The sequence below is a fragment of the Balaenoptera borealis genome (assembly GCF_965194805.1).
Source record: "Balaenoptera borealis genome assembly, chromosome: 7".
In the NCBI taxonomy this organism is placed as follows: domain Eukaryota; kingdom Metazoa; phylum Chordata; class Mammalia; order Artiodactyla; family Balaenopteridae; genus Balaenoptera; species Balaenoptera borealis.
In genome coordinates this window covers 96,546,447-96,573,471 of record NC_138864.1, presented here as the reverse complement: position 1 = coordinate 96,573,471, position 27,025 = coordinate 96,546,447, and the positions used below count along the sequence as shown (strand labels likewise).

General features: G+C 40.4%; 2 protein-coding genes and 1 pseudogene across 9 annotated transcripts in view; 2 read left to right on the top strand and 1 right to left on the bottom strand.

The window, feature by feature from the left end:
• CAV1 (caveolin 1) overlaps positions 1-12,714 on the bottom strand; it is a 32,810-nt gene extending 20,096 nt beyond the window's left edge. Inside the window, exons 1-2 of one of the 4 annotated variants that reach the window (XM_082400149.1) lie at positions 12,581-12,714; positions 10,983-11,147 (exon numbers count right to left, since the gene is read on the bottom strand). In XM_082400149.1, coding sequence (XP_082256275.1) covers positions 10,983-11,147; positions 12,581-12,610 — 195 coding nt within the window. In that variant the 5' untranslated portion in view covers positions 12,611-12,714. The other 3 variants (XM_082400148.1, XM_082400150.1, XM_082400151.1) reach the window with 3 other exon arrangements.
• The window catches only part of TFEC (transcription factor EC), a 686,635-nt gene that overhangs the window by 122,400 nt on the left and 537,210 nt on the right, over positions 1-27,025 (top strand). The window lies entirely within an intron of this gene.
• LOC309632473 (mitochondrial carrier homolog 2 pseudogene) lies at positions 12,915-24,474 on the top strand (annotated as a pseudogene). The gene has a single exon. The product of its transcript is annotated as a mitochondrial carrier homolog 2 pseudogene (transcript).

Below are 27,025 nucleotides of genomic sequence, written 5' to 3'. Positions count from 1 at the left end.
ATGGACACTTAGGTTGCTTCCATGTCCTGGCTATTGTAAATAGAGCTGCAATGAACATTGTGGTACATGACTCTTTTTAAATTATGGTTTTCTCTGGGTATATGCCCAGTAGTGGGATTGCTGGGTCATATGGTAGTTCTATATTTAGTTTTTTAAGGAACCTCCATACTGTTCTCCATAGTGGCTGTATCAATTTACATTCCCACCAACAGTGCAAGAGGGTTCCCTTTTCTCCACACCCTCTCCAGCATTTATTGTTTGTAGATTTTTTGATGATGTTGACATCCATTTTCTGACAGCAGACTCAGTGTGGGGCCCTGGGTGGGCACTGGGCAGCCACAGTCCTGGGGCCACCAGGGGCCACTGTTCTGTCCTGAAGGACTTGCACATGATGTGGGAAGAGAAGAGGGGAGAGAGGCATGGGGATAGAGAAGCAGAATGCTTAGAGGGCTTTGATACATGCTAAAATAGAAACAAAAACAGAATGTGGTGGGAGCCAAGAAAAGAGATGACCAGTTCTGATGAGGGCAGTCAGGGAAGGCTGACAGAGGCCCAGATATCTGAGGTGAGCCTTGGTGGATGGCTGTGGTTCTGTCAGGCAGGCTCTGGTGCACAAGGATGCATAGCAGGCCCCATGCATGGTGCAGAGTAAGTGCTTCCTAAATATTTGCTGAATGGCCTTTCTAGGGAGCACCCATCTGAGAATGACTCTCATTCCTACCTTTATAACTAGAATGATAGGCTTACCCAAAATATTTTGGTGAACTGGTGGTTATTAACCATTTTAGACAAACAATTTCTCTCCCTACTAAAAAGCCTGACACTTAAGAACAAGTGAGAAAGAGGGCTCTGTTGACCTAACCAAAATAATTGGCAATGAAATCCAATGAATGCAGTTGCATTTCCTTGACACGTTTTGGTATGCCCATTTCCAGCTATATATTATTATTGTTAATATAGAAAAAAAACCGTGAGCCATGATTGATGGAACATTTTAATTGTTCTTCTGAGAGGTTAATGGTACGTTGTAAAAATGCACTGTTCCTTACTTCTGGTATTTGTTTTTGAGAACAAATATGTAGTTATTAGGGAGGAAGTCTCATAGAAACTACTTTCAGGATTAAATAGGCATTTCTCCCGCTAGCATAAAACTAGGATTTTTCTCAATTGTTTCCTGTTTTTACAAGGTATTGCTGTAATGGCACGAATATCTGTAGAAACTGAACAGGCAAATTGAGAACCTTAAATGAAGCTATTAGATGCAAAGTGCCTGTCAGGACCTGCTTCATTTTCTCACACCTAGCCCTCCCTGCACATCCAGGCAGGATCAGCTGCAGCCCAGGAGCTGTGGCCAACCTGGGCAGTCAGGGTGCTTTAAAGACTCAGGTAATTCAACACAAGCCAGCGTTGTAGCTTGTCTGGTCCTGAGTGTGTGTTCCACTTCTAATCACTGGGACACATCCCCACTTTGTACCCCACTTCTGTCTTTGGGATTTGACCCTCCCTGCCTTGTTGGGAGCTCACCCAGCTTGCATATTTCTTGAGGTGTGGGGTTTTATCTTGGTCTTTACGTTGGTCCTTCCTCCTCCTTTCCCAGCTCACCTACCAGGATCTAAAGTCTGACCTTAGAACTGTAGGCCTGTCACTCCCAAAACAGACCATGTCTGGAATCCCCCTGCCAAATGCTGCTCAGCCACTCTGAGAACACAGTCATGTCTTTCCTCACTATGGAGACACCACTGTCTGCTTGGATCATGATCTATTACAGAGAGGCACTGGAGCACAGTGGTTAAGAACCCTGGTCCTGGGGTCTAATTGTCTGGGTTCAAATTCTGAGTGTACCATTTCCTACCTATGAAATCCTGAGCAAATGGTCAGGTCTGAATTTCCTTATCTGCCAGATGAATATAACTGAAAATGATAGCACCTCCTCAAAGGGCCGTTGGAGGAGTAAGTAAAATAATCTGTGCCAGCAAGCTAGCCTGTAGAAAGTGCTGGAGGAAGGCTTCCATGTCCTGTTTCACTCCCACCTGCACATTTGGCATCCCTTGGTTTGCCCCGTTGCACTGAAGTTAGCCCTTTCTGTTAGCAGAGGTCATATCTCATCAGGTCACTTCCTGGCCTAAAAACACCTCTGTGGGTTGCTGTGGCCTACAAAGGGACAGGTGCTTTGGCTGGGCACAGAAGGTCATGCTGATCTGGCTCCTGCTTGTGTCCCTTGCTCTGGCTACACTGACCTGCCACTGGTGCCCAGAACGTGTTAGGTGCCCTCAGGTCTCTGTACCTTTGCCCCTGCTGCTCCCTCTGCTGGCATCCCTTTCCTGCCACACATGCCTGGTGCTCAGCTTTGGAGATTGTTGAGAACTCTCTGCTTTGTGCCCAACTATAGCGCATCCCTAAGTTACAGTGACCTTACTCAGATTTGTTTATATATTTGCTTTCCTGATAAACTCTTCAGGGCAGGAGCTGAGAGTTAATACTCAGTCAATGCCTGAACCTGATCGTGTCATCAGACATGACAGCACCGTGCAAAGCAATGGATGTGGGGGGCTCCTGGAGTTGGCACGTGCAAAACCCAGTCCAGCACAGAGCGGGTGGCAGGGCAGGGAGAAGGGGCCTTGTTGTCCTTTCTTTGTGTTTGCTTCTTTTCCTCCCAGTTTCCTACTTTCTCACTACTTGGGTTCAGAAATCAGAATCTTTTTCAGTTCTTCATTATAAATGAGAAACCGTAATTGTGTTTGATGCCTACATCAGTGAGATGACCCGGTGTAATCTCTAGATGCAATTTATCTTTTTACATAGAATCTATCAATGTCCATTTGTATTATAATGTCCTTGCTGGGCTCAAGAAAGGTTTAAATACTGAATGTACCTTTTAAAATTTTCACTTTTAAATTGCTATGAAATAATATGTTAAGCACATACATACACCATCAAAACTTATTTAAGCCTTCTCAAAATTAAAAATGCCTGGCTCTTAATTCCCTAAATAACTAACAGTGGCTAAAGGGAAGCTTAGTTGTGTCTTTAGGAATATGTACTTCCCCTGCTATGAAATAATGACCAACAAGAGACATCTTCTCAAGGTTTAATAAAGAAAACAAAATGTATTTTATATCTAAAGCATCAGCATAGGAGAGGCAGGAAATATGTATTCTGTGCAGGTGTAAATCTGTTCTACCAATTAAATTCCCTTGGTAGTTGCTCAGTACCTGGATCATGCAGATTTCCTTTAAGACAAAATTAAAAGCACTTCCCCACTCTAAACAATGGCTCATGTGAAAGCATGCCATTTTACGTTTCCTGGACTAACTGAAAAAAATTAAAACTATTTTAAACATTTTAATCTTTGAGTAGTTGACAAAATATGTGATGGAAGGATGTCAGTTTCATTAACCCTGTGTTGCAGGGAAAGAAACTAAGGTCTGAGGGTAGAGTAGATTGGCACTTAAGAGCAACTCCTCCAAGTTATAGTACAGCTTGGTGGCCAATGAAGGATAGGAGAGAGGTGACACTGGAGACTGGAGAGGAAAGAAAAGCATGACATTCTTAAATGGAAATTTTGCCCATTTTGCTAAAAAAATAGTGCAAGTAGGGACTTCCAATGTATTTCAGGTACAGGAATCAGTGACAGGTCATTGCCAATTCATTCATGACCACATAATTTTTCTTCCAAACTGGGACAATTCTGAGAATGAAAGGGGCACTAGTAATAATTAATTATAATTAATAATTAAAAATAATTAATAGTTATTCAGGATAACTATTGACCATTATTAACTGGTCTGCATGGGACAACCTAGAACATATGGCCACCCCACCCCTAGGTCACTCTGAGGCTCTAAGCTTGCAGTTGGCTATAAGCCCAAGTGGCCTCAAGGGATGGAGGACCACTGAGCAAGGCTGATTTGGGAACCCTCTATGGTGTTTCAAAACTCCTTGGCAGAGTTTAAACTGGACTAACCTTCAAGTGTTCTTCTGGCAGGAAGAACATCTAGAACTACATAGTGTGACTGAACTGTTTTCTTAGGGTAGAACCATTCAAGTGTATATCTTTAAGCCAACCTTGGGTACAATCATTTCTAAGCCTGACTTCACAATCTAGGGAGCATAGAGGCCCTAGATTAGGCCCCATCCCTAGATGCTCTAGTTTAGTAACTATGTAGTGGGCCCAGGCATCTGTATTTTTAAAAATTCCTGTGATGGTTCTGATGCCCAGGTGAATATGAGAGCCCTCTTGGGTTTGTAAAGAGGATATGAGGTTTTAAAAAGGTTGAAAATTTTAAATTTTCAATAGGAAGATTAAAAGTCAAGCACCAATATGGGTAGGGAGAATATTAGAGAAGAACTGAAATATTTTCTATAAGTTAATTATAATTTTTATAGGACCAAAAGAGGGGCAAATTGTTCAAAAAATATGTTCCTTTGGTGTTTTCCTAAATAAAAGTGGTACATTGGACTCTAAAAATATATATATATATTACATATTTTATATATATATTATAAATATATGTTCCTTATTTTCCCCTAGCCTTACTTACTGGCTCAGGAACAATTCGAGGCATTATAGATGAGGCATGTTTTAAACTATGCCCTAAAGATTTTAAGATTTTACCATACAGTAGAATTTGGTAAAGGAATTTCAGCAAAAGTTTTCAAAGGAAACTGCAATGAAGAGAGACAAGGAAGACAGTCATAAACTCTTAGTGGGCAGTGCTCATATCTATCTTTGTTCCATATTGTAGTGCACGGCACATAATAATAGATTTATAATAATCATTTATTGAAAGGTGAATGGGTTTGGGAGGGGAATGCTATTATATGAGAATGACTCTCATTCTTTTCTTTATAGTTAGAGAAATTGAAGCATAGAAATGTAAAATAGCTTGCTCAAAATATTTTTAAGGCTGGTGTTTATTAGCTTTGATTAGTTAAACAAGTTTGCTCTTTGTTTATAAGCTCCACTCTCAGGGACTGCTGAGGAAGAGAAATCTGTTGCCCTGACATCCTTCCCCCTCCTTCCTTGGTGTCCCACACTAATGGGACGAGACACTTTCCAGTTTGGCCCTTAGGTTGAAACCAGAACTGATCTGATTACTATGTGCATGCCTTTTCTTGATTTTTAAAGAAACAGAATTTTGTGTCTATATATTTAAGAATCATTACATTCAAGTTTTAAAAAAGAAAGTTAACAAAAGTCACAAAAATTTCTTTTCTTGGCACAGACTCTTTCTACTCTGTCCAGGTGCCTCTGAACACCTGTGGTTAAGCATATTTCTAGGTGCTAAGGGCTACCTTTTTAGAAAACTTCTTTTAACAGAAGTATAGCATGCAAATCTTTTTCTCCAGGGCCTTAGTGTATAGTAACTTAGATAATATATATAGGGTCCAGAGAGTGGAAGAAGAGTGTGTGTTTTTTGGCCTAAACCATCTTTGTATGAAAATAGCAGCCCGCTGCAAATCTGGCCAGGAGGATCATGAAAGGGCCCAGGAGCCCATAGCCCAGTGCACACAGCCCTATTCTTCTAGAGATCAGCTCACTCTGGATATTTCATCATAGAGAACAATAACTTACGGTTAAAAGTAGGGCAAACTAAAAAGCAGTTTAATTTAGAATATAAAAGTATCTGTTATTTTATGAACTTGAGTGGGCAGGATGCATAAGCAGGTGGTTTTTGAAATTATTGGACTTTCCAGATGCTGCTTACTATTGCAGCTGTTCTTACTTCAAACCCCTTTAAAAGGTAGCCAGCACTGCTGTCAATTGGAAGAATAACCCACATCATGAACTTTTTCATAATTCAAGAATATTTGGTGTATCTTATCTTAAATTTTAATAAATAATATGAAATTTTATTCAGTTAGAACCAAAGTTGAGCTAATTCTTCAAGTTTTTTTTGACCACAATTTGGAGGTGGAGAAAGAAAAAATGCTTTCTTTTAATAAGCATTTAAAATATATGTCACTGTTGACTGAATTTGAAAGTGTTTCAGATGGTTATGAATGAATAATGTCCCCCATTTTAATATTGTTATTTGCTCAGTGATGTGAGAATAATTTCCCACCACACATGACCATAGCGCTCTTTTACAAGCTGGGGATTCTGAATTCCATGCATGATCTCATGTGTGGCAGAGTATCAGTCACCATCTTGTGAGGCTATCTCCTAAACAAACAAATAAGCAAAACCAATACCAATTCCAACAGAAGAGACTATTAACATGGTGCTGAGTGCTTTGGGCCAGTCTGACCTTTTAAATTTTATGCTTTGATTATATCGAGCAAACATGAAATTTAAGATCTCTGTTATATTGATATTAATTACTAATTGCTCTAGAATGCTTTATAGTTGAAAGGGATCATGGCGGCATTAGGCCATTATTTTGAAACCCAAACTGATTACCATGTGCATCCCTTTTCTTGACTGCTAAAGAAAATTTTGTATCCGTGTATATTTAAGAATCATTACATTCACATTTTAGAAAAGAAAGTTACAAATGCGTATTTTTATTTTCAACAAAGATTTCCTCTCAGATGTACTGATTTGTCTCAGAGCTAGGCTCAGAATCATCTCAGCTCATTTCTCCTCTCATGACAATAATCCATGAAAATCACATAATCTTATCTATTCATGCCTTATGATATATTTCAAAATATCTGTTTTGGACACTAACCATGTGAAAACGTGGATAGAAATTTAAACTTTTTTAACCCTTAAGTTTCTCTTAATGTTAAAAAAAGGAATTGGAGGTTAACCTGGTAACCACTACATTCTCTTCCAATTCTAAAATTCTGTCATTTTGCGCCTGTATGGTTTTATTCCCAGTGCCACCGCATACTGTTCTTCTCATTTCATGTCCAGACCATGATGCAATTACATCGTAACTGTTTGCTCCTCATCCAGACTGGCTACCTTTTATTACATCCTGTACCTTAACCAGTCATCTTCCAAAGAGCCCACCTTCATCATGTCATTCCAAGCTTGAAGTCTTCTTGGCTTCCCACTGCTGACATGATAAAGTTCAAACTTATCAGGAGTACTGGATTCAGGATTCTATCATCTGGCCACGATCAGTCGTTTCATCTCTATGACCTACCACTATGCCACATGAACTCTAATTTCAATCAAAATGGGCTGCTAAACCTTCCAGACTTATGCCCTGTGTGTGACATTCCCATCTCCATGCCTTGTCATTTAGAATGTCCTCCTGTACTTTTCTCAGCTATTTGCATTCCATCTGTTCATTATGACCCAACTCACATTGCACCTTCTTCATGCCCTTCTCCATTAAACTATCTATAATGCATCCTTCTCTCACCCTAATGCCCTATCCAAGTAGGGTCGCCCTAACACTTAATATCAGTACCATTCACTTTCAAAAAACCTTTATTGAGGAATAATTGACAAATATAATATTTAAAGTGTACAACATGATGACTTGATGTACATCCATATTGTAAATGATTACCAAGATCAAGATAATTAATATGATTCACTTTTAAATAAACTTTTTATTATGCAATATTCAATACTACTTACTTTTGATTTATTATAGTATATATTTGGTATATTTCCAAAATGATAATGAGAAACCTTACAATAGAGACCACATAAAAAATCATGCCAGTTGAAAAAGAAAGTGAAAATTCAAACCCATATGTGAGAGAGAATAAGTAACATGGATTAATGAAACTTAAAAATCTAGTTATATGTTTCCTGGCAAATAAAAAAAGGACCAATTAGATAGCATTTGGAAGTGACTTACTGTTGTGATATTGTGTGTGTGTGTGTTTGTGTGTGTATTTTTAATCTGTACGCATCTTGTCTTCACTAACTCTAATCTTTGTGATTTCTAGGACTTATTTTAGGAATTACACTTTGTAGTACGTAGCACAGTGTCTTGTCTAGCATATGATGAGTTTAACAAATTGATGGCTAATGTGATATCAGAATCATAAATTTGAAGCCATTTTCTTTATTAGAAAATCAAAATAGTACATAATAAACATATGAATGAAATGTGAGCATAAGAAAACATAGAAATCTCAGAGGGAGAATGGACAGTCTGAAGGTATGACCATTTTAATTAGAAGAAATTTTAAAAAGCGTTCATAACTTACTCTTTTTCTCAATAAATGTCTATACAGACATCTCATAATATGGTGTAGCAAACCTTTAGTGAAATAAGAAACCAACTTTATTGGAACTAAATTGTTCAGTCTAATTTATGTCATTATTACTAGTGGAATAGGTGATAATACTCTACCTTCTTAAAGTATAAATTCACAGCACATCCATCTTCTGAGTTTTCTTCCCTGCCCTAAATAGCTGTTTTATGGGACTAAAAGGATACTGTGCAGATACACTATGCTGCTCCTCACACTGTAAATCAGTGTTTCATTTCTTCTCCATCTACAAGTTTCTAAACTTGGTATGGGGACATTTTTAATATATAGAGAATGAACACTTTAGTCCAATGCTGTCCAATAGTAATTTCCATGAAGGTGGAAGTGTTCTAAATCTGTGCTGTCCAATACGGTAGCTACTAGCCTTAAGTGTTGAGAACTCAAAATGTAGCTAGTGTGACCGAAGACTGTATTTTAAATTGTATTTAATGTTAATTACTTGGAATTTAAATGGAAATAGCCAAAAGTGGCTAGTGACTATAGAATCGGACAGAATTGGCAGCTTTTACAGAGCTGCTTGCTTTTAGAACAGACCTTTTCTTACCTGATTTGATAACTCTAACAGTAGATTCAGTTGGCCACTGTTTCTTTATTATCATGTGAAGTTTTAAGCTACCATGCATTAAGAGTGAAGATTTGGGTGTCTTTATTATTTTAAGAAGTCTATGTAATCAAAAGTAAAATTTAGAGAAATTTATTATTTACTGTCTCGGTAACACGGAGAGGATCATCACTGTTTCTATCATTACATTTGTGCTTGGGTTCAAAGAAAAAAAATTATAAAATAGGAGTCTCCATTGGGTGTAGGCCCCCTTTCCTGGCCCTACTGGCAGATGTACACTTTGCGTCTCTCTTTGCAGGGCATTCTCTGAAGGCCTCTTTAAGCAAGACATCTGAGTAAGTGGGCCTACCAAATTCTTCTCGAGGTAGATTTTTCTGTCTGATTGTCTTGTTTTGCTCACAGTTCTATGAGCAAGTGGGTGGGGTTTGCTTTCTCTAGGCCAGCAGAAGCTTGTTCTAACTCTTCCTTTTAATTTCTTTAATATGAGGATCCCCACACTTGCTCTTTGAAATGCTATTTTGTAAACTATTTCCACTAAGTCTGTTATGCCTTTTTTCCATTTGTGTTGAAGTCTCTTTTCCCAGTGGGGCCTTTCTTTCTCAACTTAGTCATGCTATGTGTGGAGACCCACATCTACACTGCTGGCTTCTCTGACTCATCCTGGGAGGTTCACTTGCTTCAGGAATCCCACTCAACACTGCAGTGGAACACCAGGGAGGCTCTAATGAAGCTAGGCCCTTCTGAAATCTGCATCTTTTCCTGGCACTTTTCCTTCTTGTCCAAAGCTACGTGAGAAGGGAAACAAGCAAAAATGCCCTTTCCTCCTTTAAGGCAATGTTTTTAGTAAATAGTTTTTAGCAATTCTAATTTCTAGTTATAAGCTATTTTTGTTATTACTGCTGCTTTTAAATATTCCATAATCTGGCTAGTAGAAAAGCCTGCTAAAGCTCCAATTTTCCTTTTTCCTCCACCAGCAAGCCAAGAGAGTCAATTCTGACAGTTACATTTTCCTTCCAGTTACAGATTAAATTGTTCCCCTTTTTGAAATATATTATCCATAAATGTGAACAGTCTCTGAACTATGGCCCCTCCCATCCTGGATAGGAGGCTGGGTGGGTGGAAACTGCTCACCCACCCCATTGGCTGCTCTGGGGGTCTTCACACTTTAATCTTCCAGGCCAGGAATTTCCTTGGTCATCCCCCTTCCTGAAAGAAAACCCTCTGCCAAGGATGGCTCAGGCCTATGATTTCCCAATCAAGATGGGTTTAAGCAACAAATTCCTCTGATGAGATTTGTTCAAAGGGTCAAAGTTGAGTAACATAATCATAATCAAAAACTGACCACCCAGTCAGATCGAAGTTTAGCCAATACCCATTCAGTTAACCTATTTTTAATCTCACCAAGCACATCCTTAAAGTATAAAAAGGAACTCCAACCTGAACGTCCCATTAGCTCAGGGAAGGCTTACCCAAGCAGTCACTAAAGAAGCAACTTTCCACACCTAACTAGAGGTCTATAGGAGAAATCAAAAGGCACATATTATTTTGGTTGTGTAAATATGCATAGCTGTGTACAACAAGCGCCATGTTTTTCCAGTTAAATACCCTTCATATAAATATTAAATATTTGATTCTATTCTGTATATATATACATATATATACACACACACACATATATATATTTCATCTTTAGTCAGAAGCATTTCTACCTACTTTGTTATTTTTAAGAAAATCACTTCAGGTTATCTTAATTTTAGCTGAGGGAACCTGCTCACTTAGTATTCCGGTTGTCACCTTTGGCACAAGACCTTACCAAACGATCTCACTGCTTAATTCTATATACAGTGGAGCGCCACCCCTCACTTAGACTTTCAACCTGAAAACGGAAAAAGGGTGACCTGCAGCGCAAACATCTCACCCTCTCAAGGAGTGCGGGGCTGTCTCTTGCTGAGATCCAGAGGTTCATTTGCCAGGAGAAGGGTGCAGTTAAATGAACTCCTACAAAACTCAAGTTAGCTAAATTCCAGCTGAACTAACCGGCAGGAGCGGGGAGGGGAGGTGTAACATTTCTGACGACCGCGGGAGTTCCCGCACATCAAGCCCAGAAAATGGTGAGTGTGTGGCAAAGACAGGGAAAGATACACAGGCTGCTGGCCAGACAGAGGAGAGCTGTCCCGGCCCTCTCAGCGTCTTCTCGGGGCACATCCCTTCCTTGCTGGCCGCCTCACCTTACCTTGACCACGTCGTCGTTGAGATGCTTGGGGTCGCGGTTGACCAGGTCGATCTCCTTGGTGTGCGCGTCGTACACTTGCTTCTCGTTCATCTCTTCTGCCATGGCCTTGTTGTTGGGCTTGTAGATGTTGCCCTGTTCCCGGATGGGAACAGTGTAGAGATGTCCCTGCGGAGGGCGGACGGCCAGGAGGGGGAGGGTGGCACCGGCGGTGGGAAGAAAATTTCAAAAAGAAAAACCGGCGATCAGAAAAGGCAGCCTAGTAGCGCGGCAAACCTCGAGGCTCAAAATCGAACTAACCGCTTCGGAAGCGGTGGCTCCGCGCACAGTAAAGTCCTTGGCGCCGCAAGCTTTTTAAGAGGATCGAGGAGAGGACACCACACCCCTCGGTACCAGGCAGGGAGCTCCTGCCTCCCCCGCCCGCCACCGCCAGGGGTCAGGGCAAACCCCGCCGTGCGGTCCGCCCCGGCCTCAGCCCTGCGCACGTCCTGCCCGCGGCACCCCGCGGAGACCCCCGCAGGGGAGAGGACCAGACTTCCGACTTTTCTCCAGCCCCTCTCTCCGCCACGCCACCCTCTACCTGAGCTCTTCACCTGTTTCCGTCCCTGGCCTCCATTTCCCTTCTCTCTACATAATCCCTTCTGGCTTCATCCTTAAGACCCATTTGGAACCCCCCGACCCATGGAGTGTCCCCATTTTCGTTCCTTCCTAGCCGAGTATCCTTCGCACCTGCCCGCATCCCGCACCCTCCCTTTGCAGTCTCTGTTCCTGCGCAGCTCCCACCACTCCCCTGGTGCTCACAATCCCGCATCCCCCATCTTTGGGTAGAGACAAGTGTCAGACCCTCCTAAACTCTCTAGAACGGTATCTAACCTGCACAACCCCCCGACCCACCCTCAGGTCACTCCCAGGCTGCCGGCCGGTCGCTGAACGGCGGCTGAGTTTGGGAAAAAGAGGTCTCCACACCCAGGCGGAGACCGAGCGCCGGGAGGTGGTTGGAAGGGGGCGGGGGGGGGGGGAGTGGTAGTTAGGGGGAGGGGAGGTCCGCTCCTCTCCAAACACCCCTGCCAGGCGCCGAGATGCAGGAAGAGTTCTTGAGGTGGCCCAAGAGCTTTGGAAAGTGCAAACAAGACGCGCGCTGTCGCCCCGGCCAGCCGGTTCAGGCGCCTGGCGGGGAGTCGGGGGGACTGTCCCCAAGACTGCGAGTGAATGAGCTCTCACCCTCTGCTCTGGCTCTCTGCCTCCCAGCAGACTGGGGCCGGACCGTGGGGGTCCCGCAAAAAGGCAGTGCCCCTGAGCCATTAAGAAACGCGCCCTCGGTCTGGCAGACTCAACTTGAGGACCCCGACGACCCCCTTTTCCGCGATCCTCTAGCTTAGGGGCTGCCTTGGCCCCCTTCCTAACAGGAAAACATAAAACATTCCTGCCTCCTCTTGACCTCCCCGCCCAGGCCCATTCCTCAGCAATGCCAGGGGAGAGGAGTGCTCCGACGTCGAGAGAGGGCTGGGGCAAGCAAAGCAGTCGGAATATTTGGAGTGGGAGATAGCAGAAGCAGCACTTCTTGCGCGCCGCGATCCCGGAGCACACCCACCCGAGCCTACCTCTGAGTCTACGTATTTGCCCCCCGACATTCTGGCCCGTGGCTGGATGAAGGCTCTGAGGAGATTTCCCTGGGCTGTGATTTAAGGGAACTGAGGAAGGAAGATCTTGTATTGTATGGGGGAGCGGGGGGGGGGGGGGGGAGGCTCTGGCGGGGGGGGATGGCGGTGGCTGGGAGGGAGCCTCCTGGCTCTCCGCCAAGGGTTTGTTCTGCTCGCGGTTGGCCGGGATTTGCGCTGCGCCGGGTCTAGGCACATCCCCAAGGTTTTGGCAGCAGAGGGCGGGGAGCGCTCGCCGGGAATAAAGAGCAATGAGAAAGCGTTTTCACCGGCTGGGCTGCTTGGGCAGATATTTTAAACCTGGGGCAACATTTTTCCAACTATAAGCCACTGAGAGGCGTCTGGGGGTGGGGGTGGGGGAGTTAATGTTTTCTCAGTGCATCATCCCAGCAGGGGTGGGGAGTGGAGGAAGTCGACTGCCTGCAGAGATGCCCAGTATGGGCAACCGAGCTTCAGAAAGAATTCTGCCCTGTTCTAAGCCTTTTCTTCTCATCGCCCACGTTCCATCGCTGCTTAAGACACAACTACCTCCCTGTTTCACAGAGGAAGGGATGAAAAATGACCCGGAACCTTTAGGTGCATTTCATATCTAAACACAAGGAAGGAATCTGTGTGGGTGCGTGTGTGGTGTGCTTTTGGTGACACTGGTTTACATCTAGTCTGTGTGGATGGAAACTTGGAGAAGCAGGCATGCAGAATTTAACGTTTACCAACCGCTTCTGAAATGTCTCTCAAATGCTTTGAAATAAGAAATAAAAATATTTAACTTTTCTATTAATTTATTACTTCTTTTCCCTTGGAACAAAGGAAACAGGTGATGCCGTATTTACAAAATACATAAAATATTTACAATTGTACAAATATTTAATTGGAGTTTCAAGTTTACCAGAGAAGATTCTTTTTTTTTTTTTTTTAAGTGCTTGGCTGTGAGTTAGAAGAGGCTTAGTTTTTCTAGTAATTGATTAGAATTTTTAAAAAAGTTGTTAGCAATGAAAATATTTTATCTGTTCCTAAATCGGGGTTTTCTTTACCTTATTATAAAGTGGCACAAGATGAATTGAGCAATAATCAGTCATTTTACTTTGGGGCAATAATAAGGAAATTCACCATCCAAAAATGGAAAGGACATTTTGCATTATGTTCCACATGCAATCGAAAGTCAAATTATGACTTGAAATGAAAAAGCTGGGACTATACCTGAAAGGGCACAGGATATATTAAAAATACTGGCAGTCTAGAAAAGGGAAAATGGGGATGGACACAAAAGGAGGAGGAGAAAGGGAAATAGAGGATGGAACTCCTAGACTTGATTATCAAGGTGGAGAGAAGACATAAACATATAAAAGAGAATGACAAAGCACAGGTTTTTGTTATTGTTGATAGCAGAAAGGCAATACAGTTTTTGAAGAAAAGATCAATTTCAACTAGATGGCAGGGAAAATGTCACAAATGTTGGCATGACTTTAATTATGCTGACTAGTCATCATTAGAATACTAAAGATCTTCCCAAAGTTGGGTTTTCTTAATTTTACTTCTGCCAAATTGCATTTCTAAATGCTTTGAACAGATGACATGTTAACAAACATGATATTCTAGAAAAGGGAGGTGTCAGGGTCAGTGTGTTGTGTAGTGCCTAGTCTACCTCTAATGACTGCGAAAAGATTGCTGTTCCTCTAACTCCTCCTTCATAAAAATGTTGGCTGCAAAGCAGTTGAGTTTTGTTCTATGGAAAAATGTGGAAGCTGTTTCCCATCTTTTGTTATTCAGTCTTCAGCTGCAATGAGTAATCTTGACTGTGAAAAAAGTCAACAGGAACAGGGAGAGAGCATGTCCTGCATTCCAGCAAGGAATGGACTTTGTGGCGAGGCCTGTGAGTGAATGCTTAACTAGCACTCAAAGGAGGGAAAGCAGCCTCCCTGGGGAAGTCCACCCCAAAGTCAGCACAGCACATGGAATCATAATGATCAGTGAAGCGTTGTCAATGCCAAAATGAATTCCTAATGAGAAGAAAAACCACAAACTCTTCATTAACCTGCCCCAACAAGAAGCTGGCACCAAAGAGAAACAGATCATATTCTCGTTATAATAGCTGATTGGGATAATTGGCTCCATCCAGCTTTATGAGATACAAAGAAATGATGAAGTAGAACACTGTTAGCAGAGATTTGAAATGAATAGATGATATAAAAATATATATATTTTTTCTTTGATACCCACAGAGATAACTTTAGGCTTAGAGGCAAGTTAATAACTTCTCCAAATCATTTACTAAAAAAAAAAAATGGGTAAATGGCAACTCATTTGCCCTCTACTTTTTTGTTTTTAGGAAGCAGCCTTAAAGGTCAGCTCATGCATTATATGTTACTATATAGAGAGCTGAAAGGACACAGATCATCAAACCAGCCATCTTCAAAATAAGGAAACTGAAGTTTAAGTACATGAAAATGATGTGTTCTTAAGGAGTTCTGTGGGGCAATGAAACATTTTAAAATTCATAAATAACTATAGCACCTGTTAACAACTTACGGGGCGTGGGATTCTTAAGTAGTGTAATGACATGGAAGGCTGTGGCAATACTGTGAAGTTGTCTTTTGTGTTCTCTCATCTCTTTCTCTAGGCCCCCTAACCCCTGAGCACAGCTTCCTCTTCCCATCCCTTCCACCCTAGGTCCTCTTCATACTCTCAGCTGGCTTCATCTAATTCCCGCTCCAGGATTAGGAGTCTAAGGTTTGACCACTTATAATGATATGAAGGTTTAAAAAAGCAGTCACCTTTCCAAGATTTCTCAACACTCAGAAGCTTGATACTGCCCAAATGTGCCTTTGTTGATGAGTTCAAAAAAGGGAGTGTAGCTTAGATTATAATAAGGATTATCACTAGGTGTGATATAAAAACAATTTAATAACTAGTATGGCAGAGCCACCAAGCAGTCATTCTAGGCTTGAGTCACAGCTCTGGAGTTGTGCCTTAGTGTCCTGCCGGCTAGCTGCTGGCTTACTGGGAGTTGGGGGCCCTTGGGAGAAGGACAAGAGGGGAGGGAGTACATTTTAGAGCAGTGACTATTTATACGCAAGTACATAAATGGCAATATTTTTACAATCTGTGTTTCAGCTGAGTATTTACCCTGTTTTCACCATCACCACCTCTCATACCTTCCCCTATTCACCCCCATACCCCAGATCCCATTCAGGCCTTCTTCCCATACCTGCCATACCTTCTTCCATACATTCCATTTTATACATGGAAAGAAATGGCTTTCTAGAAGAAGACTTTGCCTCATCACCCAGTCCCTTCCTATCCCTGTTCTGGTTTGAAGGCCTCACTGGAATCTTCCTCAGTTTGAGGAATTCATTGGTCTTTCCATTTTGACTCTCTTAAATGATTTTTTTCTATTTATTTTCTTTAAAAAAAAAAGGACAACTATTTCTACATCTTAAAAATCTGATCAAGATGGCTGAAAAAGTATTCTTTTTATACTGTTTCTTTAAATTAGCTTTATTTTCTTTATTTGTAAAATGAAAAATATAATTGACGTCTACCCAAGAGGGGTGCTGTGAACATTCAATGAGGTGATGCATTTAAACCACTGAGGATACTACCTAAATCAAAACAGATGCTAGGGTTAAGGAGACAAATTTCAGTCCACAGATTCAGGATTGGAATAAATGTATTTTCTTTTATAGTATTTTTATTGTAAAATAGTTCAACCAAATAGTGTAATGAACACTCACCATAAGCCTGATCAAATAATTTTGTTTTGCCTGGTTTGCTTCAGATTTTTAAAGTGGAAAACATAGATATTATTCAGGTCCCCTGTGAGGTATAACTTTCTCTTTTTTTAATAACTGAACTTAATTTCTTTTACAAACCCCATTCCTTCATGTGGCAGAACCTTCACCTCAATCAAGTCCTAGTTTCTTCCATTTTGTTAAGGTTGTATTGCATCTAAATTCCAGGGGCTTATTGCCAAGGAGTCCCAGGGTGGGTCTGTGGAGGAGAGTCTCTTCCTTAGTTGTACATCTTGGATCTGCTGATAGGTACATATCCTGTCTGTCATTGGTCCGTTCAGGATGCTGCTATAATGTCCTCATGCTGATTCAGTATGACCCTTAGGGCTAGAGACACCTTTTGCTACTTCTGTCCTTTTCTTGGTGCTCTTTTCAAGTCTGATGAATCTGGGTGGGCAGGCCTGATGCAGCATCACGGAGCCTCCTATGGTAAATGTGGTGTAGAGAACAGAATAAATGCCCTACCACCGTGCAGAGGAACTCTAGAGGGTTGCTATCTCTACAGGCCCTACTCAGAAGCAGGAGGCACAAGTACCTCTGCTCTTAGATCCTCCTTTATCTGGGTTCATGCTAGGGATGCACATGTGTCAAAAATTACTTTGCTTATTTTCCTAATTTCGTCTCCCTTGAGCAGGAAGCCTTGCTCATATATCACTCAATTTCTTTAATGCCCCGAATTCCCCCAGGACCAAGCCTTTTGGAATCAAGAGAAGCCTTATCTCTGCTTTTTCGTTGTAATAATCCTTCCCTAGGTATGGTGGGAGGTGAGGTAGGGGAAGGCTCCATGGGCATCCAGAAAAGAACATCAGTAAACATTTCAAAAGTGTCATCATTCACTAGTTTTCCTCTTTCCGTTGGAGGGGGAATTAGATGAAGCTAGTCAAAAGGTACAAACTTCCAGTTATAAGAGTAATAGAGATGTAATGTGTGAGTGATAAACATAATTAACGCTGCTGTATGTTATATATGGAAATTGTTAAAAGAGTAAACCTTGAGTTCTCATCACGAGGAAAAACCTTTTTTTCCTATTTCTTTAATTTTATATCTATAGTAAATGATGAATGTTCACTGAACTTATTGGGATAATCATTTCATGATGTATGTATCATCATGCTATATACCTTAAACTTATATAGTGCTGTATATTGATTATATCTCAATAAACTGGAAGAAAACATAATCCTGGTAAGATTTTGCTGGTGACATATAAGATCTATCTGGTCTTTCTGAATTATAACAAACCCTCAAGTTCAAATTCCAAATATGTAACTTTAGAACTTCTGCCAACGTTTATATTTCATTGATAGCCTTATATTAAGGCTTCTATCCTTCTAATTAGCTCAAAATATTGATGGTGGAATAATATCTTTAGTCTTTAGCTTTTACTGTATCAGTTTGCTATATAATTTTCCTATCAAATCTTTGTTATTCAAGACCAAATCAATCTGACTGGTTATTCAGTATTATTGAAATAAGATTTCAGAATATGATTTTCAAAGCAGCTGACAATCTACCTTACTTTCAAAAATTAGGCCATCTTATTGTCATCATCATTGTTCCAGATTTAGAACTCAATATGATGAAACTTGTGATTTTTCTTCGAAAATGCAGCGAAATTTTGTCTCTGAGAGTGGATATTCAAAATTTACAGACTTCCTTTTTCTTTTATATGTAAATTTTTCCTTGAGTTTTTCCCCCATAAATTACATTAAAAACAAAATCATAATACAATCTGATTTGTCAGCATGCAAGTAAATCTAAACATTGAGAAAATGCTAAATGTAAGCGAACACAAATCACATTGTGTTCTTTCTTATTTGTGCTAAAATTCCAGGTTCAATTCATCATTTCATCATGATACCATATAAGAAATCGAACTAACTGCTATGAAATTGGGGGATCTACCTACCTTGACTATTTTAATAACTGGATAATAGCCCTACCAAAATAATTGTTCCAGCATTTATTAAAGAGAGGAACTCTTAGTCCAAACACTGATATAATCAAGGAATAATATGTTCAGAAAGCGTGAAAAGATATAAAAAATAACAATATTTGGCTCATTTTTTCTTTAACCTAGGTAGATTTATATCAATAATAAAAGCAATGCTAATTACAGTCCTAGCTAATCCAAGATTGAAAATGTTTAATATGAGGCTCGGGTGTAGCAATTTTTTCAGAAAAATTGGTGTCAAGTGGTGAGCCAGATTGCTACGTTACATCTAGTTGAGAGAAGTAGAATTTCAGATATGTGGACAATGACTACATTTCCTCCTATTCAAGTGAAACAAAATTCTGATCACCCTTTATAAATATGGAAACTCCACAAATCTTATTCAAAGTGTGACTAACGCTCAGAAAACCTAATAGGACAGCAAAATGTAATATAATATATAATGTAATATAATATATATCGGAGATAAATGGCATTTTATAGTATACTAGTAGAGTGTTTAAACAGCATACAAGTAAATCTAAATTTAGAACATCACATATTTTATTTTAACAAACGATTAATTTAAAAATTCTATTTTAATGAAGTGATAAAGAATAAAAATGGTAGTAGTCCCTGAACACTACCATGAAATTATAAGGAGATATACACTGTAAAACTTTCATATTTTTCTTAAGTTAATGTAAATATTTGGGAGGAGTCCTTTATAAAAGCCCTTTGTTTTGTAACCAACCCATCTGGCTTTTTCAGAGCTCCATTATTTAACAAAGGAAACACTCCTTCCTTTTGGCCCTTTCCCTAGTAAATAAACTATTTACCAGGAGTTGCTTTTACCTGGGGGAAATTTATGTCTACAACCACTCCCCTTGAGGCAACAATGCTTAATCATAAAATATTTCACTCTTCAAAAAGTATATATCAGTTCATATTAACCATTTATTAAGTGGTCTGGTCTTTATAGAGAACTTTACTTTCTTATAATTATATATTGAGTATATTGAAGGTTTTTTTTGTTTTTAACCAATTCCAGGGAAAATTTGGGTCTGTAACATCAGCTTTTGTACATACTGGAGGATGGGTTTAATTCGGCACTGCTGGCTTTACTGTCAATCAATTCAACTTACTTCAGAGGGAATGTGAATGTGTTTTAAAGCTAGTATGGGGGATTATAGTTATGGGACAGACTGTAGAATCTTTTTTTTCTTTTTTCTTTTTTGATTTTGTTGGGTCTTCGTTACCGTGCACGGGCTTCCCGTTGCGGTGGCTTCTCTTGCTGAGGAGCACGGGCTCTAGGCCCGGGGGCTTCAGTAGTTGTGGCTCTGGGGCATGTGGGATCTTCCTGGACGAGGGCTCGAACCAGCGTCCCCTGAATTGGCAGGCGGATTCTTAACCACTGCGCCACCAGGTAAGCCCTAGGATCTTTTCAGAGGGTCAAATAATCTGTCTTTCAGTTTCTTCTTTTCTCTGTCTTTAGCTACTTCATCTTCACCTCTCTCCATGTCTTACTCAAGCTAATTACTAGGGCCTTGCTACCCAAAGGGACCTGCACCATCACCAGCAGCATCAGCTGGGAGCTTGTTATAAACCAGAATCTCAGGTCCAATCCCAGATTTATTGAATCAGACTCTGCATTTTAACAAGATCGCCAGGTTATTCGTATGCACATTAAACTTTGAAAAGCAGCGTTCTAGGGGAAACTTGAAAATGCTTATTCTCTGAAGGTGTTAGGGAGGTGTTAGGCAGAAGCTGGGCAGGGAGGTGCGCGAGGGTGAGTGCGCGTGCACGAGGGCGGGCCAGTGAAGCCCGTGGCCCTGGCACATGATCCCAGACTGTCTCCGTTGCTTGGTGGCTCAGTCTGTATGTCCCTCATTGGGTGCCATCATGGCGGACGCGGCCAGTCAGGTGCTCCTGGGCTCTTGTCTCACCATCCTGTCCCAGCTGCTCTTGTATGTGAAGGTGCTCATCCAGGTGGGATATGAGCCTCTTCCTCCAACAGTTGGACGAAATATTTTGGGGCGGCAAGTATGTCAGCTTCCTGGTCTTTTTTGTTAGGCTCAGCACATTGCAAGCATCCATGGGAAGCGTGGGTTGTTCACAGGCTTAACTCCAAGACTGTGTTCAGGGGTCCTTGGAACTGTGGTCCATGGTAAAGTTTTACAACATTACCAGTAGTGTGACAAGGTTGAGGAGTCATGATTTGGAAATGTACAGAAAGAAGTTTCATCTCTGACCGAGTTATCAAGGAGACAACTGGAGAGATAATGGCTTCTTCTGCTGCTACTCTCATCACTCATCCCTTTCACGTGAGCACCCTGAGATCTATGGTACAGTTCATTGGCAGAGAATCCAAGTACCATGGACTTCGTGACTCCATAGTAACTATCTATCAGGAAGAGGGCATACTAGGATTTTTTGTGGGTGTTATTCCTCGCCTCCTAGGTGACATCATTTCTTTGTGGCTCTGTAACTCAGTGGCCTACCTCATCAATGTCCTTGCACCAAACGGTGGGGTTTCCCCCATGAATGAAATGAGTTATTCCCTAGCTGTCACAGGATTTTTTGCCAGTATGTTGACCTATCCCTTTGTGCTTGTCTCTAATCTTATGGCTGTCAACAGCTGTGGGCTTGCTGATGGATGCCCTCCTTACTCCCCAATATATACTTCTTGGATAGATGGCTGGTGCCTGCTACAAAAAGAGGGAAATATGAGCCGAAGAAATAGCTTGTTTTTCCAGAAGGTCCCCTTTAGGAAGACTTATTGTTGTGACCTGAGAATGTCAATTTGAAGATGTGGGACGGGGACAGTGACATTTCTGTAGTCCCATATACACAGAATTATGGGAGAGAGTGTTGGTTTCTATACAGTGTGGCGTGCTTTTTATTAAATAATCATTCAGTCTTGGGAAAATGAAAAAAAAGGCAGAAGTTATGTCAGCAAATAAACTAAAAAACAAAACAAAACAAAAAATCCTCATAAATAAGAACCACGAATGAAGAAAAACCTCCACAAATACATGCATAACAGAGCTTGTACATCATCGTAGGAAGAGCAGTAGTAAGGCAGCCTGGATGACTTACAGGGAATCCCAACTCCGAAAAGGAAGTAACATACTATTAAAGAAGTATTTGAAGGAAATTGAAGGAAGCATCTTTTAAGGGGAAACCCTACAGGCTAAGTTGGCCAAGTTGCTTGCAGAGAACTGGCAGTTCTTTCCATTTCTATAAACTGAAGTCTTCTTGGTGTGAGATCAAGAATTACAAACTGGACAGCAGCCAGGATGGGTTTTTGTTGTTGTTGTTGTTGGATTTTTTTTTTTTTGCTTTGTTTGTTTGTTTGTTTGCTACGAAAGGAGTTGAGCTGTATTAAATTCTCCCATTAGCCACACCCAAAACATGTTGGCTATGGCAAGAGCTGAGGCAGCATTGGCCTTAGGGAGGGCTTCAAAGTAGCCCAAACCTACCCTGCACAGAAAGTATGTCATGCTAGGCCAACTTCATTGAAGATTTTAAGACTGGGAGGATTTTCCTTTCCAATTCTGAATATTTCTTCAACTCTAAGAATCATGAAATCATGGAAATCTTTACATGAATCCCTAGTTCATCGTGCAGCATAGAGACTGCCTGCATCTGATCTGTCTCATCATTCCAAAAGTTCTAACATGAAAAATAGTTTATGATCTTTTTTGCCATTTCCTCTTGTTCAATATATTTAGGATCACAATTCTTTCTGCGTGTGCCTACTCTAATAAAATTATCACTTAAGATGACCCCACTTAGTCTTTCTCTCAGAAAAAAAATAATTTTAATAAAATCGTTCTTTGTACAATATTTTTCATCTTTTATGTGGCCCTTTACTCACATTTAGAATAAATAATATCAACAACTCTGGCTCTTTTTCAGGGGTCTATTTTCAAATTTATAATTATCATAAGATCTTCCTCTTGTCTAAATAAAATGTACATAAATAATTCAGTTGATTGCTCACTTGTTTTTTCTACATGATAAAAAAGTTTTTTTGATGTTTTATTTCCAATGCTTTGATCATGGCCCTCCCCCACCCCTTCCACTCTCTTCATGGCTCCTGCACACAGAGGCTACCATGAAATTGATCAAATATGCTAGATATTCGTGGAGATTTCATTTAGTTTATATTACCTAACCATAAATAATGTGTGCTATTTCTGTGACTGCCTCAACACGGTCATATCTAAACTGGGGAGGAAGGCTTGCTTGTATCTTATGCTTCTTTTTATATATTCCAGTGTCATGACTTCTCATTTTACATATGGCTCCCTATTTTGATATTGACTAGTTTACCACAACTGCTTTGTGAGAAAATATGTATGTAAAAAATGTTTGTTTTTGCAGACATGTTCATTTGGTGATTTCTTTATTTTGGTGCACTATTTGCAAAGTTTCAATCAGAAAGAATATTAAACTTTGTTAGATCATTTAAGACAGAGTTCTAAAGAAATCAATATCATGTTGTGTGATCCATTGAGTTTTTCTTTGTCTCATAGCAAAACATTGTAAGCCTTCACCCTTCAAAGCCATCTAAAATATTCACTTCACTGGACTGGATGAGAGCAGAGAGGAGGAGAAAGAGGGAAGGAAGAGCAGAAGAGTGGGTGGATCTCTGCTAGCCATTGCCAATAGTGGGAAACATAAACACCATGCCCTATGATAGGTGTTCAGCATAACCGTTATTGCAAAGCACAGACAGCATTACTATATTAAAGGTGAATGAAAAATTAGGGGAAGAAATGAGTGTGGGGATCACAATACTAGTTATCACTGTAGAAAAATGTTTGTTAAATTTTTATGTGTGCAAAATGGAATACTATAATGTTGTTCTATAATACCACCTAATATCTTAGTAAAAATTACATATATGTGTAACTTTTAAAGATACACATATATACATATGAATGCTGATAATGTGTGGAGACACATACGTTGCTATTGCAATTGTAAATTGTATAAGCCTATTGAAAAGCAGTATGACAATATACAACCAAGCCATTAATATGATTGTATATGCCAATCTGGTTTTTCTGTTTTTAAAATTTCTTGTGAGCAAATTATTCTATTGGAGGAAAATAAAATTATATATGGTTTTCCCTAGAATTTTCAAGGTAAAATAACTGAGAGTAGGATTGGATAACATACTAAAAGCTGTACAAACTGATAAGAAATTTCCAACCAAATGAAGATATGAAATACGGCCCCTATCTCGAAAGGTATATGCTTAGCCTAACTAGAAATTATTACTGTAATTATTAAGATTTTACATGTCTAGGTGTCTAGTATTGAGGAGAAAGATCATCATTGTGTTTTTGATACATAATAAGAAAGTCTTTGTTAAAGGTAGTACAATTTTATGAAATTTACAAAACATGGGAATAATAGCATGTGAAAGATAGTTTTCTTTTTAAAAAATTTTTTTAAAGATTTTTTTTGATGTGGACCATTTTTAAAGTCTTTATTTGAATTTGTTACAATATTGCTTCTGTTTTATGTCTTGTTTTTTTGGCCCTGGGGCATGTGAGATCTTAGCTCCCTGACCAGGGATAGAACCCGCACCCCCTGCATTGGAAGGCGAAGTCTTAACCACTGGACTGCCAGGGAAGTCCCTGAAAGATATTTTTCTGACATTAGCTGGAGTGTTAGGGCCTAGGGCACAGATCATACAGGGAAGGAAATGGTGTGCTCAGGAAAGTAGAGAATAGGATTAGGGGAGGGCTCAGGGATTAGAAGGGGGCAGAGTGAGGAAGGTACAGGGAGCCCGGATACCAGGTTGTAGGGAGCTCCCACCACTGAGGACTTTGTACTGACTCCATTTACGGGAGAAAGGAAAGAAAAAAGGTGCTTCTCATAGCAGGAAAGGTGACATGACTGAACAATGAATGAAAACGAAGATTTTGGTCGGAAGGCAGAATTAGTCATTAGAACAGCCATACCCACATCCTAGAAATAGCCGATAATCTCTGTAGTGATTAAGAGCCTGAACTCTGGTGTCAGACTCTCTTGGCTCAGATCTTGACTCCCATGTGATCTTGGGAAAATTCTTCAACTTAAGGACATCAGTTTTCTCATCTGAAAAACAATAATAGAACCCACATCATAGAGTTATTGTGCAGATTAAATAAATGCCCAGCAAGTAATAAATGCTTAACAAATGGAAATGTTATTAATTGTACCAGAGATCAGAATTCTCCCACTGTTGTAATGCATGAAGTATTCCAACCGGTGTCCTCCTCAGTAAAAGAAACATGTTATCTTTGCCACCTGCCTCCCTGGGAAATGCTGTGTTTATCCCTGCAACTTTCCAAATGACTCCTTGTTTCACTGTCCCAGTTAGCTGAGCCAGCACTTGGCTGGAACTGGTGTGCCATTCAGTTAGAGAGGCAGGTCCTGCCTCCTGCCCTTCTCTCCCCTTTTGTTACTGGCAGGTGCTCGATGACAAGCTACTCAGAGGCAGGGAGAGAAAAGAATGCTCCAGAGATGACCTGTAGCTCCTATCTCTTCCTGATCCATTTATGTCTGGGAGAAATATTTGCCCTTGGTTACGTGCTCTTTCCCACTCTGAGTCATGTCTCTTCCTTTCTTTCATCATTCTCCACCCCTACCTTTTCCTATAATGGCAAAACAACTTCTCCAGCTGTGCAGCCAAGCTGAATGACCTGACACGTCCAAGTGCCGGCAGATAGGTGTCTGTCCTATTTTTGGAAAATTGTTGAAGTGGTGTCCTCTGATTTCTCTGACTGCTGCATGGTCTTCTTTCTTTGCCACAGATACACGGCAACAGTCAACAGCACAGAGAGGTGAGGTGGAAGAGAGACAGATGGTCACAAGTTGTAGTACAGTTTTCATTTTAACTTTTGCTCTTCTGCCATTGTCTTTAGGGCACAGGGTTCTAGGAGAGCCCTCATGCCCCCTCCCAGGGCCCTTTTCATTTAATAAGACATAAGGAACTTTCCTTTATGGTCTTAGCTGACTTCAACTCCTTCCACCCCGTTCAGTTTCTATTGACCCCCTCACTAGGGGTTTGAACAGAGGTGTCCAAAAGCAAAACTGTGAAGGGTAAAGATTGTGTCATTGGAGCTTCCTGTTCTCCCTTTTCTGTCTTGACTTTCACTTTGGTGGTGTGTCTTTTAATCAGTGTAAGATGCTCTCAGGTGGTGCTCCACTCAAGGCCCTCATGCTAGGGCCCCTTACATAGTTTTCAGCATCCCCTTCTCAGATCATCCATTCACATTGAAGTAATGGATGTCTACTAATAGACTGAAATGTTATCTCACCCAAAGGTATCTTTCATTTAAACAAGCATCAAGGTGTAAGGCTCCAGTGGTGGCAGTTCAGATATAGTCCGAAGAAAGAAGCTGAAGAGTGGGTGCAAAAATGCTTTTAAAGTACAACAGCGTGCCTTCTTTTGCTTATTTGGCTATTTGGGGGTAAACAGGGAGAAGAAATTGGGAAGATTAGGTATGGAAGCAGAAATTATTTTTATTCCTAAAAAATATAACCTAGATATCTTGTATATCCTTATCTTCTGCTCCCTCCTCCTTCAGTTCCTTCTCTTGTCCTCCCTACATACACATATACCATGAAGGAAGGAAATATACCAAAACCTGATTTATGATAAGTTGCATTAGTGGTGGTAATTTTTCATTGCAACACTACCTACTTTTTTTTTATCTGAAAGTAATATGTAATCTTGTAAAAATTCTTTAAGCTCTTGTTATCTTAAGTAAACATTCAAAAATGATGAAATTGCAAGCTAAAGAAACTGAGCCATTATTTATGTGATTTCTCCACTATGCTATTTAATTTGTCCTGGATTCAAATGAGACAGTGTATGGGACTGTGTTTTCTAAAATGTAAAACTCGATAAAAACAATGTTTTAGTATAAATTTCAAAATGGGAAATAGGATAGTAAAAGAAATAGCAACATTCTAAAATGCCAGAGAGAATGTTTCCAAACCAGTTTCTAAGTACTAGCATTTCCTACCCCTGAAGCCGTGAAAATAAATTTCAGGCAAGAAAATTGAGAGTAAAGATAGGCATTACCCCAAAAGATGAAATATACTTGATATGCTTTACATACATTTTCATTTTCCCAACTTAATGATTCATGAGTGAGAAAATGGTGAGAAGGAAAATCTTATTAGGATCAGTACTTTTCAAACCCCTCATGCAAATGAAGAAAATTATGATGTCAAAATGTGATTCCCACTCCAGCTCTGCAATCATCCCAAATTTTCTTCAATTATTTATTCATGTAGTCGTTCATTCAGAAAATATTGATTGACCTCACTAGGTGCTTGGCACCATTTTAGAACCCCAGGAAACAAAGATGAAGTCATATTTTTGGTTCTCAAAGACCTAACCAGCAGTCTAGTGGGGTTATTTAACAGGGTTAGTTTTACCATGTGGTAAGTGATAATAGGGGTTTGTACAAGATTTTATATGAAGACATAGAAGAGGCACTTAATGTGGAGGAGTTCTGGAAACGGGAAGGGTTAGGCAGGCCATGAAGGGAAGAGTGATGCTGCCATGGACAGAAGAGGGCTGGGCACTTCCGTGAGGGCTGCAGAAGAGAGTTGCTGAAGACAACAGTGGGTTGATAGTGAAGGCCTTGTGAA